This window comes from Anas acuta, chromosome 4, assembly GCF_963932015.1.
Source record: "Anas acuta chromosome 4, bAnaAcu1.1, whole genome shotgun sequence".
NCBI classification, from domain to species: Eukaryota; Metazoa; Chordata; class Aves; order Anseriformes; family Anatidae; genus Anas; species Anas acuta.
The window spans coordinates 73,575,220-73,587,666 of NC_088982.1; the positions used below are offsets into that span (position 1 = coordinate 73,575,220).

Sequence of the window (12,447 nt, forward strand, 5' to 3'; positions counted from 1 at the left end):
TTATTTATGATTTTATGCAATATTGTCATCCTTTCAGCCCATAACCATATACATAATGTATGTCTGCATATGTATGTTTCCAGAATTGCTTTCACTTTACCACAGATAGAAGGCAAACCCCAAATGCTGTTTTGGACGACTGCCCAGAATTCAAATACAAGACTTCGCCCTAGCTAAGCTGGTCCCTAACCCATGCCCAGTATCAAGGTTATGTTTCCTGGTGCATGACTAATCTATTTTCTTCCCATTATTCCCCATCAGCCCAATTCCTATTACAGGCTTCCTCTTCGTAAAAATGACACTTTCAAGGCACAGAACATCTTGATTTCTGCCAGGCTGTGTTTCAGACTGTTGTTACTTTCCTGTTCCTGCTGGGAAAATCGTGATATTTGAAGCCCTAAAATAGAATGCTTGTGCTCTTTAAGTTTGTCACATAAGCTAGGACGTGGCTTACAGTAAAATGTACTTCCCAGGAGAGGGGTTCTTGTAACTGCACAGCAACAGGTGGCAGATGCATTAGTATTGCCTGAAGCTGCACTGCAGCTGGGGGTCTGCATGATCTCTCACAAACCAACTTGGTGAGCACCATAAACCCAGACCTTTTTTATTCGTGGGCTTTGTAGTTATCTCATTGCTGTAGGCATCGAGTGGAAAACACTATTTATATTACTAGAGAATGTGAGACAGCTGAAGAGGTGCTATTTTTTTCTATGTATCCTTCTGTGTCACTGCAGATCCTTTTATTTATTTAATTAGTACAAATCAGTTTTATGGTCTGTCATGTCAAGCAGATAGATGCTCTGTCATTATTTCTTTTGTTTAACTGCTTGGCCCCAGAATGCAGAATCACCAGCCTCTCTAAGTCCAGCAATTCCAGCCTTTCTCCTAAGTGCTTTTCTCAGCTTGAAGTTTTACAGTGTGTGAGACCCTAGTGGCCCCCGAATCTGCTGCGTGTATTGAATGCAAGGGTTGTTACAAAAAGATGAGCTAACGCTTGTTAGGGAGTTAGTCTACAGAAGGTCAGAATCCAGTGGCCTCCCGTGCCCTTACAGATGTGCCACTTTACACTGAATAGTTCTGTGACTGCAAATGCTTACGTCTAATCTGTGCATCACCCTGCTCACTAGCACTTACCAGCTTTGTTAATGAAGGAAAAGATACCCCTAGGAACTGAATATACACTAATGTGCTGTATCCTGCTTATTTTGAAATGCTGACTCTGTCCGAAAACATAAGCTCCTTTCATCAATAACATACCCACAGCATTTAATTTAGCTAATTGCTGATGTATCCAAAAGATGCTTTTATTGGCTGTCTCTCTTGTAAGGTGAATTCAGGACAAAATAAAAATTCCCTCCATGAAGTAGATACCAGTCACAGCAGTGCAGTCAGAAGGTACAGGAGGACAAGAGGTGCACAGAGCCCATTTTCCTCATGAATCTCTCAGGTTTGAACCAGATGTGAAGCTGAAGCAAATTACTTCTCCCAGGACAAGGAAGGAACCTTGAATTGAATTATGCTTCTCAAAGGCATAATCTGTTTTCTCACCGGTAGTGCTTCAGTGCTTCTCCGTGGGGTGGGAGTAGAATCAAACTCAATGCTAGGAGACTTGAGGAGAACAAACAGCCAAATATCAAACTGTCATCTGAGTCATGCAACGGGACATTTTACACAAACAGATCTTATGATAAAGTATTTAGAAGTAAAAGCAAGCAGTGCTCAGGTAGTACGAGTCACACATCAGTATCATTGATCTGAAGGCTTGGTAGGTGCTACAGGTTTACTGGAGAAAAAAAGTGAGGCAGTTTTCTAAGAGTTTTAGATATTTTCAACTTGAGAAAGCCTGCTGAAATATCTCAGTCTAAGTGTAGTTGCGTACTATGAGAAAATCATTCTGAAAGTTTTTCATGCACTTATCATTGTACCGTTACTATTTAGTTACTGCCATATCACACTTCTGGATTCTGATGTAAGCTAACAAAAAAAACAACACAGACTTTTAAAAATTAAAGTAGTTACCTTGATCTATCCTTAATTCACCCTTTTAGGCAGAGAATCTCTCCTGCTGAGATAAAATCCTCTTATGGAGTGTATATTTTTAGAGTGGCTGTAAATAATGCTCTGGCCATAACGTACAACTAAGTTCTCACAATTCCAATATTGTTGATTCTTTCATGAAGGTTTTTGGTACCAATTTCTTGGTATTATTCAAGGTTTGCATACCAAATTCAGCTTGCAGTGTTGCATTTATTTTTAACTCACATATTTTGTGGATTAAAATAATTAATTGCTTGAATTGTTAGAGGATTTTTCACTGACTCACAGAATGGCTGAGGCTGGAAGAGGATTCACGTGGTCTAGACCACCGGCTCAGGCAGGGCTATGTAGAGTAGGCTGTCCAGGACCATGTCCAGGAGGCTTTTAGAAAAAAAAAAAAAGTTTCCTGATGGTCAGAGAGGACCTCCTGTGTTCCAGTTTGTGCCCATTGCCTCTTCTTTTTCTTGTTTCTTGTCCTTTCCAATGCATATCATTGTCCTACTTGAGAAGGGAGAATAGTCTTTGCTGGAGTGGTTATTTCCTCTCCCGTGGGTATTATTGGAGACTGAGAGAAAGAGAAGCAGCTCGTGCAGGTAGAGTTACCTTCTTCTAACTGCTAAGGTGGGATGCAGATGTCACTTGTTTAGTCTACTATCTGTGGAAGAATGAGGAAACAAGGGGGATGAGTTGTATGCCGCTGAATAAAGATGAATAAAGTCAAGGTCTTGCCATTTTTATTTAAGCTATTAAGCAATATTCTGAAGAGTAGAAAAATCCTGTAAGTTACTGAAATTTAAAGACTTGAGCAATGATCATGGTCTTACTGCGTAAAATGCTATGACCATTAATCAGAACATTTCATTATCTGGGTGTGCTGTTTCATGAGTAGTCTAAGCTTGTCTCACCCTTGTCTCATTCTTATCTCATCCTTTGTGCCACTATCCGTTTCTTTGTGGGACTGGCTGAGTGGAAAGAGAAGGAGGCACAGGAAGAAAGGTAGAATGAATTGCACAAAGGCTTTTCTCGGGTTAGCTCAAGTGCCAGGCCCTATGAAGAAAACTCTAGAGTAACCCAGAGGAAACCGAGCTTTTACATGTGCAGTCTGTTGTGCACAGGATCTTTTCTAAATGTTGCTTGAGAAGTACACTTGCAGAATTGTAGTAAAGGTTACAAGAAAATGCCTAACTACTTCGGTTTTAAACTGTGACTTTGATTTCCATTTCATTGATGTGAAGCAAAATCAGGGGAAATAAGATAATGAAGACCTCAACCAAAAGCCCATGTGGCAGGATGGAGAGGCAGAGGAGGCAACTGGTCTGGGTGGGGCAATCTGCTGTGTTGGCCCTCTGCTTAGTAATTACTTCTTGAAGAGTAAGTAGGAATGAGCATTTCACTGTGTGTAAAGAATTGCATTAGATGTCAGCTGTCTTGTCTTCCTCAGTAACCTCGGTGATCTTCTAATACAGTTCTTGGAGGCTTTTGAGGTAAAATAGGTATGTTCATTTGGGCTTATATTACCTATTACATCACAAGACATGTTGCTAACTCGTATCATCTTAAAAAAGACAAACTAAGGGAAGAAAATTTATTTTCTTTATTTTCCTCATTAGCATGCATATAGGTATATATGGAGAGATATATATACATATGCCATATGACATACATATTGCATAGACACTAAAGGCTATATTCATGGACAAGCACGGGTAGGCTAGGCATTCAAAAGGACTGGCTACTAAACACAATTTGGAAGATGTGTACTCCTGATCATTTGGTACAGCCCACAAAGGATGAGATTCCTTGAAAGCCTGCCCTAAAATGCAGCTAAGCCAGGCTATGGCACTGTTTGTGTGATTTTCTAAATGCTCTAATAATCTCTCTGCTTCTTCAGACTGTGTTCTTCATTAGGGCTTGGGCAAAATTTAACGATACAAATTCTGAGTCATATAAAAACTCGCCAATTTGCATTAATAGCTTGAAGAATCATTGAGAGCTACTCATTTTCTCAAATTAGCAAGTAAACCAGTGAATGTAGTAGAAAGAATGGAGTATGGAATGTACTCTACTTATTTAGCATTAATTTCTCATAATAACTTTATATTATGGCAGCAAACATCTTGCAGTATGTATTTTAGAGGATAATGAAATCTGAGTACTCTGTCCTCACTGCAAATACTCTGATGAAATCATTGTTTGAAAATGAATGTTATATATCATTACAAAATTAATTTCTGTTTTTCAGAGGATGTACCGAATCTAAACATCCAGTCACAGTATAAGTACACAGCCGGGCTTTCAGAAATACCAGAAGAAAGCACATTTCTCCTTTTCCCTGTCACATTTATCTGCTAGTCAGTGTTTTTACATCAATTCTAGAATGTGTTCATACAACATGGGATTATAAACTGAAGAAATATTTATTGAAATAAGGATATTTTATCCTCTTCAAGGCCCAGTAAACCCTCTGTGTCTCTCTTCATATACTAAAACAAGAGGGGAGAGGTCAGTCTCTTCTGCAATACATCCATGGAGCGTCATTAACCAGAATGCTTTGGATTCAGTAGAAAACTTTGGGTAATGAAACAAGTCTAGGGAAAATGTATATTTTTTTCCAATTTGCAGAGGTCTGAGCTCTAGAGCTTTGAGCTCTCTCTAAAGCAGAACGGAGCAACCAAGTACCATTATATAGCTCATCGAAGCTAAAAGATGAGAAACTGGGAAGGGGATTTTAGGTTCAAGAAGCAAATAGAATGGAGGAAAGGATATGCTTCTGTTGTGGTGGGCATTTACATTTAACTGCAGGACTGGCTGACAAAGAAACTTGCCGTGTAGCAGACAGACAGACAGACGCACCGTAGCCTGTCAGAGATGGGAGGAGATGTGGAAGTCCTGGGGTCCAGAAGACAAGTGAGAAGGAAGAGCTCCAGCAGGGCTAACAGGCAATCCCACCGGGCAGAGCTCTGCCAAGGAGAGTGGTAATACTGGGAATCTCCTAAAATAGGAGTCTCTGGCCATGAGCCAGAAGCGCTGAGGTCAGGAACACTGCAATTAGAATCTCAGAAACCAGTTCTTCACTGAGAAAGCAAACTTTACCCTGCCAGCGGAAAAAATTGGGCTTGACCTTGCCAGGGGAAGCTTCTCAGTATGTCTGGTGTAGTTAGTTTTGCAAATAAACCTCAGCAGCTCTAGCAGTTTCCAAAATAAGCCAGCTTTTAAGGAAAAATATATGGTAATTTTAAACTATAAATAGAGCTTGAAGAGGAAAAAAGGCTAGGAGTGCAAGTACTTCCTTACCCACGTTTGCTGTAGTTACAGGTATGAGGAGAATATCCTTGATCTACTGGGCAGTCTCTGGAACAGTCTTGGGACTGGGTGGAAAAGTGTTTAGTGCTTGTAAATGATCATGAAGTCATATATGTATTGTTCGTGGTGTCCTAACCCAGGATTTATTGTCCCAGTGCTGGTGCAGAACTAGGGACTTGAGTTGATTTAAAACAAACCTCAAAGCTTGTAAGCAAATTGATTTGCTTTGGCTTGAAAATTCTCATCTTCCTCACGTTTCTATTAGTGGGGTTGTGCTCCTTGTGTTCACCCATGCAGTGCTCTTCAGCATTAGGAGGATGGTACAAATGGTGCATATCCCCAGTTAAAAAATGCTCCATGATACTGTGATATTAAAATCCCAATCATGGGTGTGGAAAATTACAGGTACTTCTAGCTAAATAGGATGCCACGTTGTTTCTCTCCAGTGTGGGAAGGAAAGCCAAAGCAATGAGGCAGCTTGGTTACCTGCAGCTTTCTCTGTGCCCTGCAGCCCCAGCACAATCGGAAGCGAGCCGATCTGTTCCCAGTTCCCACTGCCAGCTCACGCCCTCAGCTCAGCAGTCCTCTGTGCCTTCCTCGGTACACGCACAACAGCAGCCCTTCATTTTGCACTCTGGCGAGATCTCCTCGTTTTCAACCCCCTGTTAAAGGGCTGTGTGCGGGGAGGGCAGGAGCCCACTGCGCAGCCAGGCTTGGTGGCCTCCCAGCCACAAGGCTGGGCATGGAAGAGGCTGGCTTCTGGGCCTCCTTCCTGCCTCCTTCATGCCACCCATCAAAATACAGCTGACCTTACTGTTAAGATGCTTTTCTTGATGTCTAACATGAATGTTCTCTGTTGCAACCTTAGTAAGCTGTGTACTTTTTGTTTTAGCATGTATGAGCATGCAGAGCAAATCTTCCCCTTCCTCTTTGAGCACTTACCATTTTCCTTTCAGTTTTCCTTTTCTAGACCAAATAACACCAATTACTTCAGCCTTTTCTCAAAGAAAACTAACTTCCTCAGGAGGATGTATTTTAATTTTACAACAGTGCAATGATTGTCTGTATTACAGCAGAATGAGCTCAGTGACTCTCTGGCAAGCCACTGCGAACTTGGGGTCCTTTTTTGCAGTATTCTTCTCTAACTCATCATTCTCTGTTTGCACAGTTTGTTGTCCCTGCCAAAGCCTTGCAACTTGTATTCGTCCTTACTAAATTACATTTCCAGCCCTTTTCTCCAAGGTAACAGGAACCTTACAAATTATGTTCCTCTTGGGTTGTGTGCTTGCAGAACACCTTCTTCATGGTGTCTGCAGCTGTAATATGAACACTCAGATCCATCCTTCAAGTCATTCCTGAGAGTATTGGATAATACCTGCCAAAGACAGACCTGTGTGCAAAGCCACTCAAAATATACCACATGATTTTGGCATTAAACTGTTGACTGTTGTCAGGGTGCAATTTTTTAACTATATGTCCCAAGATTTTTAATGAAAATATTAGACTGATAAGCAAAGTAGTATTAAAAAACCTGCTGCAACATATATGATCCATGTCACGTCACATATACAGCATATATAAAATTGATCTGAGCAATCTTCTACTTTTGTAATGTAGATGGGGTTGTAAATCCACCAGTTCTGCAATCAACTGTTTTATCTACTGACTGAAAAACGAGATTTCATTTCATTAGGAAATTACTGGAATGTTTCCATAGCAGGTTTGCTAGAAAGAATAACATTGGCTTCTCTGAAACAATGTTCTTAGTTATCACACTATTTGCGTTAATTTGTATTGCTCATATAAATGCACAAGTCTGTAATTTATTGTGACAGCATTTAAGATTTTAAAAAAAAAATAAAATTGTGTATTTGAAGTCTTGTTTATGGGTTGTGTTCTAGCTAAAAGTGCCATTCGAGGACAGAAGTAAATTTGCACAAACATAGGTGATTATGTCCTCTTACTTACATGGTAGGTTGCAGAATATTGAAGAATTTTCCAAGGTCTCTTTAACAATTCTAAAAACTTTCAGAAGAAAGTTATCAGGCAGATAGCTCACTTCCATGCCTTCCTTTCATATGGATTTTGTAGATAATTAATTACAATCATTTGCATTAAAGTATTTTGAAGAGAAGAAAGGGAAGTATTTTAAAGGGAAGAAAGTGTGTTTCTAATGAATTTGCATGAAGTTTGAATAACCTGGAAGAATTTTTTGATATTACTGTATTATTTATTCGGAACACATTGATATAAGAATTCCAGGGCATGTTAAAGAATGTTTATAATTAAATGCTAGACAAATGTAGTGTATGGTCAGAAATGTGGCTGTTATTCTGCAGTGTTGAGGACCTTTATGTTTGATGATTTGCAATGTTGTATGTATTACAAAATTGTATGTAGTATGTTCAGCCTTTGTCATCTCTGCTCAGCGTGTCATGAGATATGGACTTCATGGTCTCCAGGGGATGATGTCTTTGGTTAAGCTAATGGAATAAATGGAAGAAACGTTTGCTTTCCTGTCATCTTTCATAAGACTTTATTGCCAGCTTTACGGTCCCTGAGCCATTATCAGCAAGGAATACTGATATTAATAATGAGTGTGTCCATTGTTTTCAGAAAATATGTCAAAAGAAAATGAGTGTGAAAGCATGTAGAGTTGTGTAGATTTAAATGACATTAAACCTCATATTATACTAAAAATACTTAGTTGTTCTACCTACATACTTAAAATGCTTCAGTTAAAAAAACATCAATACATTTTTAGTGTTATAGTTACTTGTATTTCAGTATTATTGGTATATTCTGTTTCTTTTTACAGTATTTTCTCATGTGTTCTCTTTAGAATGGCTTCACTCCATTATACATGGCAGCTCAAGAGAACCACATTGAAGTGGTGAAATATCTCTTGGAGAATGGAGCCAACCAAAGCACAGCTACTGAGGTGATGTATATTGTTGTTGTTGTTGTGTTTCTTTTTTAATACAAACTCTTATTTTCCTTTGCCTTTATATTCAGATCGCTTAGAAGATTTTCAAATTTTTTTCAAATATTTGGAGAACTTTTGCCCATTCATTTCACCGAGTTGTATTTATGAATGTTAATGCTTTTTTTTCAAAACACACAGACAAACTGTTCTGGAAGTGGTGAGGAGTCAAGTGATGAAATCCAGCCCAAATCATCTGACAGCAAAAGATCCGCTGACTTTAGTGAGCCCAGGATTTTCACCTTTAGTTTGTGCCCATTTCTCCTATCACGTTTTCAGAGACATTTTTGAAAAATGAATGAGACTTGGAAAGTGATCCCAAGGGAACCTCTGTAGAAATTGTAGGAGGATAAGGTGGCCTCAGTGAAATGGTATTGTCAGGGCAGTAAAGTGAAGAGTGGATCGATCATAGGCTAAGTGAAGAGGTACATGCAGCATTTCATTTGAATAGATGTATGTCTCTGTAACGTCTTTACATCTCTGACAAAGCCCATGAAAACTCAAGCATCTGGAAGTGCCATCACCTGAGCAACATGGCTCTCTTTGTGGTCCATTTGCATAGTAACATGAAGGCAAATATCAGTGAATAGAATATTTTAACATGCATCTCCCACTCTTGTCTGTAGAGGGGGGTTCTCCTGAGGAAATGAAATGACTAACAAGAATTGCAGCAATGAGCTCACCAGGCAATGTGCTGTTTGCTCCTCAGACAGTTTACTTCTAGCACTAAACCATGTGGGTGTAAATATGCAAAAGGATGGTATTCATTGCTAGGGTCTGGATTTCACTGCGGTGCTGTAAACCTGCAGTAACTTCAGAGCAAGCAAAGCAGATATCAGTGGAGAAGAAATGAGTCTCCATCTCAAGAGAAACTGAATCACAACTTCCTTTTGCAAATGAGAGGATCTCAGGGCAATGGGGAAAACTTCTAGATAATGAAGACTGTGCTCACTTGATTTCCTGTTGCTCTCCTTCTGCCAACTCTTGTTTTGGTCTCAGCCAAGAGAGCAAGTGACCAGGCTCAGTTCTACAAAGTCTGTTGGCTTAGTGTTTGCTCTGTAGATAGGATATGCAACGTGAAATAGTAATAGGAAAGTTCCTCCCTTGACAAAGAGCTTTTGCTCATGTCTATTTAATTTCCCTAGTCTGTATAGAAACTTACCCACTCTGGATTACCTTCACAAATGGATGAATTGAAAATGATGTTGCATGTATACTTGCTTTCCTTTTCTTTAAACTGAACTGCTAGCCTTAACAGCTGCTTCACTATCCCTTCTTTCAATGGATACTATACCATTTGATGACAGCTCCTAAAATAATCCTCTTGTGGCCTGCATACATGGAGATCACGTTACCCTGCGGCTTTCTGAAATATGAAATCCTGTGTGATAGTCAGGCAACTTGGCAGAAACGCCCTCTGCAAACGAGTCGCAGTGGATCTTTGGCTCTCCAAGAGCCCAGCCTGGATTCATTGCACAGTCACCTGCTTGCACTCTTGCAGTGAATAACTTGTACTAACTGTGATCAGGAGCACTGGAAATTCATTCATTAATTTGCATGTACCGTGAGGCTGATATGGTTATAATTAACATGGCTTCTGCTTGAACACAGGCTTCCAGTCATTACTGTAACTCATACTATGCTCTAATTCTGTTAAAAATAATAATAATAAAAAAAGGAGGCAGGGGAGGAGAAAAACCAGCTGCACCCCCACTCAGAACCTGAGTCCAAATCTGTCTTCTCTCACCAGGAAAGGTCAGATCTCACTTTTGTGGCCTGGAGGTAAAAGCCTGTCTATCCCTGTATCACTTACTTAGACAAGTTTTGGTTTCAGATCTTGCTCAGGTGATGGTTTAGTGATGTGAGTATAACTGAAGGATGGACCGAACTACGCTCTGCATTCATATGTGCCCAGAATTTAGTTTCACAAACAGAAGGAAGAAATGATACATGAAATAAGGTGGGATAGCAGCCTGAACTGAGGATGCCACCACAGCACATGGGAAAGACATTCTGTTTGGCCCCAAAGATCATTCTCGTGTGATGAGAATGGGGAAATGCTTTCTCAGGGCTCCTGTTAGCCGTGCTTTCCACAAGTAGTAGGAGAGAATGCAGAAAGGGCTGGGGCCTTTTAGGGAAAGATGAAAGATAATGCAAGGAAATCAAATGGTTGATCTTGTCTTTGAAGCTTTGAAGCTAGCACCGCCTTTGGATATACTTTGTTTCCTCTATTCCATTTTCTTGCACTTTTATATATGCTTAGGTACAAAATGAGAATCAGGATGAGCTCAGTTTCATAGGGCCCTCTAATCCAGGATTTGTTCTCATGTTTCCAGAGGCAAAAGGAAAATGCATTAAGCCATTTCAACACCTAATGTGGCCCCAATCTCAGAATTATCTTTACAGTTCAGCTGTTTCATCAGCTGTTCACCAGTTTTTAATTCACTGTACAGAATTTAATCTCTATTACAGAAAGAAACTATAATAGCATAGCTGTTGCAACGCACCTACCCACAGTTCAGCGCAAAAGGGAGTGCATGTTATTAAATTACTAGGGGGAAAAATTACTTTGGCAATTCCTCAGATGTTTCTTTCAGCATATGTTGGCTCCCATTCCTGCCTAAGTCATCCTTTATTATTTTATCATCATTCCATTTTCCTATTCCTAATCAATTCTGTCTCTTATGCCTTATGTGTCTTAATGTGTCTTAATCAGTTTGCTCACTTTCTGGCTATAATTAACTCTTCTCTAGATGTAGAAAACCTTCTTTTATTCCCTTCCCTTTTCATTTCACTGTTATTCAGCATGCCTTCTGGTCACAGGCTCAGTTTGAGGGCTGCTCTGCTCCTCATGGTTTAGCTGCCCTCCAGTCTAGCATGTAGTTGTAGCACGTGTGCTTGGGCAGCACACAAGACTTGAGCTAGTTTTAATTTTATAAATCAGAATAAAAGGCATGTGAGCAGGCAGTACCTGTTGAGATAGCAAGTTGTGAGCACGTGCTACGTGTCACAGCATTGGTAATCTAGGCCATGTGTGATGGAGCAAGAAATTTTGAAAATAATTTTAAAACAAAGCTAAAAATATAAAGGAAAAATAGATTGATTTTCCTGACTTTGTTTTTTCCAGAAATAACGTGATGTTTTGCTGCTTAGAATTAGAATAAATTACTAAATATGATCTGACTTTCTTGAGTCATGGCCCATGCATGACTTAGGATGGGAAAGAGAAGCAAATGCATATGAAGATCCGCTTTCTTTTCCCAGAGGTACTCAGAAACAGGATCCCTTTATATTTTACACATCTACCTTGTGCAGTGCTCACTAATCCTTTTGAAAATGTTGCAGAAATGTGCTTTGTGGTCCATTTTAAGATGACAAGTTAATATGAGAGATACTGTGGAATGATTCTTTGCTTGTACTGTACTTAAAATATATAAATATGGACACACGCACATACATATACATACGTACTTTGAAGTGAAAAAGTGTGCTTCTGACACGTTTGGAGTCACATCTGGGTTAAAATGTTTTGCCTCCAATGTCATTTCACTGGAGTGCACTTGGTGCAGAGGTAGAAACCAGCTGGTGATGTGCTTATGAAGTTTCCGTGTGCGAACAGTGCCGTGCAGTTCAGTGAAGCTCCGTGTCCTTCGACTTACTGTGGATGTTTTGTTTGCTTGTCTTGCAGGATGGTTTCACTCCCTTAGCTGTTGCACTGCAACAAGGACACAATCAGGCAGTGGCTATCCTGCTGGAAAATGACACCAAGGGGAAAGTGAGATTACCAGCCTTGCACATTGCCGCTAGAAAAGATGACACCAAATCAGCAGCGCTCTTACTGCAGAACGACCACAACGCCGATGTGCAGTCCAAGGTAACGCCACGCTGCCCTGCAGGTAACAGGGCATCACGTGGCTGAGTGCCAGTGGGCAGCAACCTTTTACTTCCTTCATCCTAAGGGTTGAAGGGAATTTCTTCTGTGGGGAAAGACAAATTCCACAACCAGTATCGCCAGTAATGCATCTACTTCAGCAGTGTTTAGTGACACAGTAATTGCAAGCTACACATTTTTTATTTTTATTTTTTTTTGCTTTTTCCTTATACCTCCCATTTCTGTGGTAACC

At 40.0% G+C, this 12,447-nt stretch overlaps 1 protein-coding gene across 50 annotated transcripts in view; it reads left to right on the top strand.

Annotated features, from left to right (window-relative positions):
• ANK2 (ankyrin 2) overlaps positions 1-12,447 on the top strand; it is a 356,900-nt gene that overhangs the window by 234,291 nt on the left and 110,162 nt on the right. For all 50 annotated transcript variants that reach the window (XM_068682024.1, XM_068682027.1, XM_068682022.1 and 47 more), the window contains 2 exons: positions 8,183-8,281; positions 12,012-12,197. In XM_068682024.1, coding sequence (XP_068538125.1) covers positions 8,183-8,281; positions 12,012-12,197 — 285 coding nt within the window. The remainder of the gene's footprint in view (positions 1-8,182; positions 8,282-12,011; positions 12,198-12,447) is intronic.